The sequence below is a fragment of the Humulus lupulus genome, chromosome 8 (assembly GCF_963169125.1).
Source record: "Humulus lupulus chromosome 8, drHumLupu1.1, whole genome shotgun sequence".
Taxonomy (NCBI): domain Eukaryota; kingdom Viridiplantae; phylum Streptophyta; class Magnoliopsida; order Rosales; family Cannabaceae; genus Humulus; species Humulus lupulus.
The window spans coordinates 40,383,045-40,391,878 of NC_084800.1; the positions used below are offsets into that span (position 1 = coordinate 40,383,045).

Genomic DNA, 8,834 nt, shown 5'->3' on the forward strand with positions numbered 1-8,834 from the left:
TATATATTGAACATATATGTTGTTGGGAAAAACACTGTGGCATATGGTTTGGTAAGGATTGCTCTCCATAAGATCTCTCTTGTATTGTTTTCTAATATTGTCTTGTGTAGATCGTGAGAGATTCAAGGATGAACATTGGAGACTCAATGTCAGGTATGTTTCATCTCTATATATTCAATTCAATGCTCTAAATAAAAAGTGTTCCTGGATTATTGTATGAGCATGCTATGTTGATTTGAATCTGATTTATAAATTTATGCTCATAATATAATTTATATTTAACAATATCTACATTATTTTGCAACAAGATTTCAAATCTACGTGCATCAGTATTTTATATTTATTTTATTTCTTTTCTTTTCTATTTAAAAAAATTAATGTATATTTAATATTTGGGTTATTATAAGGGGTGTGGTTATAAATCTAACAACATATAGCATTTCTTTGTCTATTGTAATTAGAGTTTGATATAGCCAAAGGAGAGGGAGTATAAAAAGCATGATTATAGTATATAATTTTAATAACATGGTGTATATATTTTTTCTACTATGATATATTAGAGTTGGATATAGTTTTTTTTTCTTATTAAGAAAGTTAGAGTTAACTATAGCTTATAGTGAAAAAAAAACCTCACAAATTTACAGGATATAAAGTTAATAACACTGTAGATCTATAATTTGTATTATGGTATATAAGAGTTGGCTATAACTTAGGCTGGAAATTAAATTCACTACAAATTTATTTATGGTATCTTAACTTAACAAAATGATATATTTGTACTATGGTATATCATAGTATGTCATAGCTTAGGGTGAAAAAAAAATAGCACAAGTTTATGGTATATAAATTTAACAATATGATATATTTGTTAGATGTATTATTTTATATAAGAATTAAGTATAGCTTAAGGTGAAAAAAGTTGAAGTATATAATTATAAGTTTAATAAGATTGTATGTCCATTCTTTGTAATATTGTGTATTCGAGTTGGCTATAACTTAAGGAGTAAAAAATGCATGATTATGACATATAATTTTAACAACAATGAATATAAATATATATTGCTATAATATATTTGAGTTGGCTAATTTTTTTTTCTTTGAATGAAGTTAGAGTTGACTATAGCTTAGGATGAAAATTTCACAAGTCTATGGTATATAAATTTATGAAGATGATATATTTTTTGTACTACGAGCATTCAAATTGGCTATAGCTTAGGGTAAAAAAAAATGATGTACCATTAAAATTAAAAAAATATAACATGACGTAATTTTGAAATATAAATTAGAAACAAAAAAATGATATACGACAATACGTCAAATAGATATACCAAGCTCATAAAATAATATACCACTCAAATTTAAATAGAAAATATTAATATAAATTTGAAATAAGATTGACCAATTTGATATACAATAACATAGAAATCACATATATCAAGCAATTAAAATGATATACTATTTAAATTAAAAAATAATATTAAATAATTTTGAAATAAGATTGAGAAAATAAATGATATACCACCATACATAAAAATGATATACCAAGCTTATAAAATAATATATCACTCAAATCTAAATAAAAATATTAATATAAACTTCAAATAATATAAAAAATCAAGTTGATGGTTTATAAATTTAACAATATGATATATTTGGTTTTGGTACTATGGTATATTAGAGTTGGAATACAAGTAAAGTGAAGAAAAAATAATTATGGTATATATATTTAACAATATGGTATAAATGTTATTTGTACTATGGTATATAAGAGATAATTATAGCTTAAGGGAAAAAAAAAGTGTATAAGGTATATGTGTTATTTGTATTATAGTATATCAGAGATGGCTATAACTTAATGTGAAAAAATGTTTATGATATGTAAGTTTAATAACATGGTATATTTGTTATTTGTACTATAATATATCAAAGATGACTATAACTTAGGATTAAAATATAGTTTATGGTATATAAGTTTAATATCATGGTATATTTGTTATTTGTACTATGGTATATCAGCAATGGTATAACTTATTAGAGTGACCAAAAAAACGTTTATGATATATAAGTTTAATAGCATGATATATATTTTATTTGTTTTACAATATATTGGAGATGACAATAACTTAGAGTGAAATTAAAAATGTTTATGGTATATACGTTCAATAGCATGGTATATCTATTTTTTGTGCTATGGTATATCTAGTGATGCACATGGGGCGGGGAATTGGCGGGGAGTGTTCTCCTCGTCTCCATCCCCATTTATATTTTTAACCCCTGTCCCTGCCCCATCCTTGCTTATTCCTCGTCGGGGGTGGGGTGGGGAATCTCTACAGGAAACCCATTTATTTAAAAAATAAATTTTAAAATAAAAGTCGTAAATTATATGTAAATTAAAATATTTTACAATATTTATTATTTAAAATATTAAACATTATCCTAAATAAAGTTTAAAATATTAAAAAAATTACTACTATACTACAATAACACATACAGAAATATATAAAATATTATAAATATATATAAAAATTTATACAGGGCCCCTTCGGGTCGGGAAGTGCTATCTCTGTCCCCACCCCATTTAACATTCGGGGATTGAAAATTATCCTCGTTTCCGCCCCATTCCCCATTTAGATGAGGATTCCCCGCCCCATTAGGGGTGGGGCCCCGTGTGGGAAAAATGTGCATCCCTAGGTATATCAGAGATGACTATAGCTTAAAGATGAAGAAAAAAAATGTATATGATATATATGTTATTTGTGCTATAATATATTAGAAATGGCTATAACTTCAGGTTAATAAAATATTTATGATATATAAGTTTAATAGCATGATATATTTGTTATTTGCACTATAGTATATCAAAGATGGCTCTAACTTCGGGTAAAAAAAAGTGTTTATGGTATATAAGTTTAATAACATAGCATAGCATATTCGTTATTTTACTATGGTAGATTAACGATGGTTATCACTTAGATTGAATAAAAAAACATTTATGGTATACTTTAATAGCATGATATTATCTTTTATTTGTTCTACGGTGAATTAAAGATGACTATAACTTAGGGTGAACATAAAATTGTTTATGGTCAATACATTTAATAGCAATTAATATTTGTTTTTTGTACTATGGTATCTCAAAGATGACTATAGCTTAAAGTGAAGAAAAAAATCGTAAACAACTTGGTATATATGTTATTTGTACTATAGTATATCAAAGAAGGCTATAGCTTAATGTTAAAAAAAATATTTATGATATATAAGTTTAATAGCAAGATATTTTATTTGTACTATGGTATATCTAAGTTGACTATAACTTAGGATAAAAAAAAATTTATTTATGATATATTTGTTATTTGTATTATAGTATATTAGTCATGATTATCACTTAGAATGAATAAAAAATATTTATGGTATATAAGTTATATACCATAAATGATTTTTTATTCACTCTAAGTGATAGTCATGGCTGATAGATAGCTTGATATATATTTTATTTGTTCTATGATATATTGGAGATAACTATAACTTAGGGTGAAAATAAAAATGTTCATTATGTATATGATTAATAGCATGGTATGTGTGTCCTTTGTACTATACTATATAAAAAATAAAGTAATAAGAGAAAAACTTATTTATAATATATAAGTTTGATAATATGACATATATGTTATTTATTCTACGATATCTTATATTTAGCCAGAGGTTATAATAATAAATAAAATTATGGCATATGAGATTAACAAAAAGTAAATCATTTTCTTATTTATCTATATTTTTTTTGTAAGTGTAGGATATCAAAAATGAAGTGATGATTGATAAGAAGAAAAAAATCTGAATTTATAAGATTTTTTTATTTACAAAAAGATAAAAATACATATAAATGTTGATCTTACAAAATAATTAAATAATTTTAAGAAAGAGTAATTAACTAAAGTTTACAGTTAAATGGATTACACTTAGATTACAAAATTTATGTATATATACATATATTTAATTGTTAGTGATTAAAAATAAATGAATAAAAAAACAAAAATTAAGACCAAAAGTAAATTGAAACTTTCACGTAAATCAAAGTTGTAAAGAAAGTAATAAGAATAAAGCTATTTGTGTAATTTCGTTATTTTGAAATATGAGATTCGGCCATTTTCTTAATTTTTTAAAAATAGAGTTATTTATCTAATTAACTAATAAATTTGGGGCTATTATGCTCCCAGTCCCAAAAAAAAAATGAGTATGTTTTTTATGGGCTAAAATCTTATGATAATATTATGAATTAGGATGTGTTTAATAAAATATAATATTTGAAACATGCAAGTAAAGGTTAGTAATCTACAAATTAAAATTGGGACATAAGTCATAGATAGTAAAGCTTGGGCACCCAGTCATATTTACCCTAAGAAAAATTGTTCTACTTTCTTCAACTTGAGTCTTCTTTCTTATTATTCTTCAGAGTTCAGAGAGCTTAAAACCTTAAACCCTTGCCAATGCCATTTATCACATAATCGTTCAGTCCATGGCGTCGTTGATTTTCACAATCATCAAAAGGTACGGAAGCCTTACAGTAAACAGAATCTCTACAAGATCATTTTGCACCGAAAGTGTCTCTGGCAGCGGCACTAGCATTAGAAGAAGTAGAAAAAATCTATTCTCGAGAATCAGCCCCCTGGGGCTGCCTTCCATCAGTGTCGTCCCTACTCTTGACCAGTGGGTCGAAGAAGGCAGGACTGTCCATCAGAATGACCTCCGTTTCATCCTACGAGAGCTTCGCAGCCGCAAGCGATACAATCAGGCCCTTGAGGTCAGTGAATTTCTTTTCGATGATTTTGTTTGGTTGCTCAGAAAGTGAAAAGGAAAAAAAAGGGAAAACATTTTCTGGGTCTAACTTATATTATGTATTTGGCTATGGGTTTGTTACCATTTCTTTAAATTTGCCCATTTCATGACACTGTGAAAAATATACTGTGGAGCTTTTCTATCCAATTTTGTTTGATAGTAAGACTAGAGATGTAATTTGAATTCTTGGGCAGTTATCATTTTGTCCTCTTCTGATTATTGTATTTAAGATTATTAGTTTATTTAATAGGCTCGATCTTTAGAAACAAAATGGTTTTGATCTTTTTCCTATAGAACTCTAGAATTCTTTTGGAGTAAAATGGTATCTATAGTTTATGTCTCTAAGCTCAATTATTATCTACCAAATGTTTTGGTTGGAACATATGCATTAGTTACTTACATTAGTCTTCTCCAGAAGGTTAATTTCTGCAATCTGCATCCTTCTCAATGAAAGAAAGTCAATCATTGCTTTTTATAGTTTCATGCTTTCATCACATAAGAATCTTAAAATAAGTATTGTGAATGTCACCAAAAAAATTGTTAATTGCATCAGCAGCTTATATTCAGGAGAAAGAAAGTCACACATTGTTTTTTATAGTTTCATACCTTTTCACATTAGAATCTTAACATAAGTGTTGTGGATGTCACCAAAAAATTATAACTTGCATCAACAGCTCATATTCAGGAAGGAAATCGGTGTTTTGTTGTATCTGCAAAGTGCAATATCTATTTCACTTATGTGATAAAGTCAAGTGTTAATTATAGAAGTCAGGAATGGCTTTGAATCCAAATCAGTGCTGCATATGATCATGACCATATTTCAACCATTTTACATTTTAAGTATGCATGCCATCAGTGACCTTAAATTAAGCCGTTTAATGTAAACTTTTGCTAGTTAAGGTTTATGCATCTCAAATCGCCTCTCCAAAATACAGTCATTGCAGTCCAAGACAATTTTTTTTCCTTGTTACTGAAACTTTTTTGTAGTACTATCTATGTGACTATGTCTGTTCATTGAATTTGGAACTTTTCTTGTGGGGACTATTTCATGAGTTCTTGGCGCTACACTTTTCAGGATCTCGTCCATAGAAATTGTCAGCTATGTTTCACTATCTTTTTGTTTCTGTTGCTCGATTATTGCAGGTCTCTGAATGGATGAATAGCAGGGAACTCTGCCCATTTGCACCATCTGACTATGCTGTACAGTTAGATCTGATTGGTAAAGTTCGTGGTCTGGATTCTGCTGAGAGTTACTTTAATAGCTTAAGTGATCAAGTCAAAGTTGACAAACTATATGGTGCTCTTTTAAATTGTTATGTAAGAGAAGGCTTGATTGATAAATCTCTCTCACATATGAAGAAGATGAAAGAGCTGGGCTTTGCTTCCTCTCCTCTTAGTTACAATGACATTATGTGCCTCTATTTACGTTCAGGTGAACTCGATAAAATCCCTGGTGTGATGTCTGAGATGAAGGAGGATGGTGTTAAACCTGACATATTTAGCTATAGAGTTTGTATGAACTCGCATTGGTTGAGATCCGATCTAAATAGCATGGAGAAAGTTTTCGAAGAAATGAAGAATCAACCCCACATCTCACTTGACTGGACTACTTATTCTATGGTGGCCAATTTCTATATAAAAGCTGGTGACCATGATAAATCGTTGATTTCCCTTATGAAATGTGAAGAACTGGTAGATAAAGATGCTCTTGGCTACAACCATCTGATTTCACTTTATGCCAGTCTTGGTAATAAAGAACAGATGATGAGATTGTGGGGGCTTCAAAAAGCCAAGTGTAAGAACCAAAACAATAGGGACTATAGAACCATGATCAGTTTGCTTGTGAAGCTTGGGGAATTTGAAGAGGCTGAAGTTTTGCTAAAGGTGTGGGAGTCATCTCATCAATTTTATGATTTTCGAGTCCCAAATATCCTCATCCTCGGATATTGTAATAAGGGATTGACTGAAAAAGCAGAGGCAATGCTTCATGAAATTATTGAGAAAGGAAGAACTCCAACTCCAAATAGCTGGGCCATCATTGCAGCAGCCTATTTGGATAGACAGAACATGGAGACAGCTTTTGAGTGCATGAAGAAAGCTTTGGCTGTGCAAGCAGAAAATAAGTTATGGAGGCCCAAACCTCAAGTGATTTCAAATATTTTGGATTGGATTGCAGATAAAGGAGATGTTGAAGAAGTTCAAGCTTTTGTGAGCTCACTGAGAACTGTTATTCCAGTGAATAGAATGATGTACCATGCCTTGATCAAGGCACATTTAAGAGTTGGGAAAGAAGTGGATTGGGTTTTGGAGAGCATGAAAAAAGATAACATAGAAGTGAATGAGGAAACAGAGGAAATACTAAGCTCAAGGTGAAAGTAAAACTGACATGGTGGCATGAGAAGCTCTGGGTTGATCTTTCATGTGTTTATGATTTTCACATCAGTTCATCATCAGCAAGAGGGATATACAATGTTCCATTTGGGCTTGATTTTGGAGCAAAAGAACTACCAAGTATAATTAAATCTGTCCAGTGAGAATTTTATACTGAAAAAACTTCGAAGGCTTTGGAAATTGACTGCTGAAACTATTTATTTCGCTGATTTCTGTTCTGATGCCCCCCTCATTTTTTAATAGGAGATACCTTACAAGAAGGCCTGAAGTAATGTCTGATCTTTCTTTTTGTTAATCTTAAAAAAAAAATTAATAATAATATTTTAGGTAAGTTTTCTGAAACAATTATGTTTGTCCAATGATCCTTGGTGCCTATCGGTGGTGCTAATTTTTACTCAGCTTAGACAACCTCCCCATTCAAGTGGAAATGTGGAGAAAAAGAAAAAACTCGCATGCGTTGATAGCACGTTTATTAAAATATTCTCTGTTTTTTCCAAAATTTATATTTGACCTCTTTCAATTTTTTTTTCCTTTGCCCCTGAATTAGAGTTCTTCCTTCCCTGGTTATAAACATATGCATTATATCAAACATATAGAGAAAAAGATACTAAAAAGGTTTCAACATTGAATTTGTTCATGGAGAAAACCAACTCATCACTGGAAACATCAGTGAGCGTGCAGTAGCTCCGAACTCAAGCTCTTCCAAAGTCCAAACTTCATCGAAATCAACATTGATTTTGTTCTAGTTGTGAGTGAGAGAGGCGTTTGGTGTAGAAGTTGCACAATTAAAAGGAAAAAGTAAAATTTTTATTTAATTAATTAGAAATTTGATAATTAAACATAAAATGTGTTTGGCAACTTTATTTTTATTTATTATTTTTTTTAATTTTAATTAAAATTTATTAAATTTTGAAAATAGAATTTTTTCATTTTCAAATTTTTTTTAAACAGTTTTTAATTTTTCTTTTCTTTTTTTTCTTCTTTTCTTCAAATCAACACCTTATATTATTAAACAAAAATTAAAAATAAAAATTATCAAACGCGTTTATTATTATTTTTTTTTAAAACAAAAAATAAAAATAGTTACCAAACATATTTTTATTTTTTAAAAATAAAGAAATAAAAATAAAATTATATTTCTATTTTTGTGTTTAACAAATTCAAAAACAGAAATTTTACCAAACAGGTAATATTTTGTTAACTCTATTTTTATTTATTATTTTTTAATTTTTAATTGAAATTCATTAGATTTTGAAAATATAATTTTTTCACTTTCAAAATTTTTTTAAACCATTTTTTACTTTTCCTTTCTTTTTTTTTCTTAACTTCTTCAAAACAACACTTCATATTGTTAAACAAAAAATAAAAATAAAAGTTATCAAACGCGTTTATTATTTTTTGTTTTTAAAAACAAAAAATAAAAATAGTTACCAAACATATTTTTATTTTTTCAAAATAATGAAACAAAAATAAAATTATATTTCTATTTTTGTGTTTAAAAAATTCAAAAACAAAAATTTTACCGAGCACAACCAAAATATGTTAGAAATAAAAAAAAACCCTGGCTAGTACTGTATAAAAGCTTGATGATGGTTGTCTTTCAAGTGAGC

At 28.4% G+C, this 8,834-nt stretch overlaps 1 protein-coding gene across 1 annotated transcript; it reads left to right on the forward strand.

The window, feature by feature from the left end:
* Positions 1-4,384: 4,384 nt before the first annotated feature.
* On the forward strand, positions 4,385-7,555 carry LOC133796927 (pentatricopeptide repeat-containing protein At4g21705, mitochondrial-like). The gene is made up of 2 exons (XM_062234630.1): positions 4,385-4,798; positions 5,977-7,555. The coding sequence occupies exons 1-2, from the start codon at positions 4,514-4,516 to the stop codon at positions 7,204-7,206; spliced, it is 1,515 nt and encodes a 504-aa protein (XP_062090614.1). The 5' UTR covers positions 4,385-4,513; the 3' UTR covers positions 7,207-7,555.
* The last annotated feature ends 1,279 nt before the right edge of the window (positions 7,556-8,834 follow it).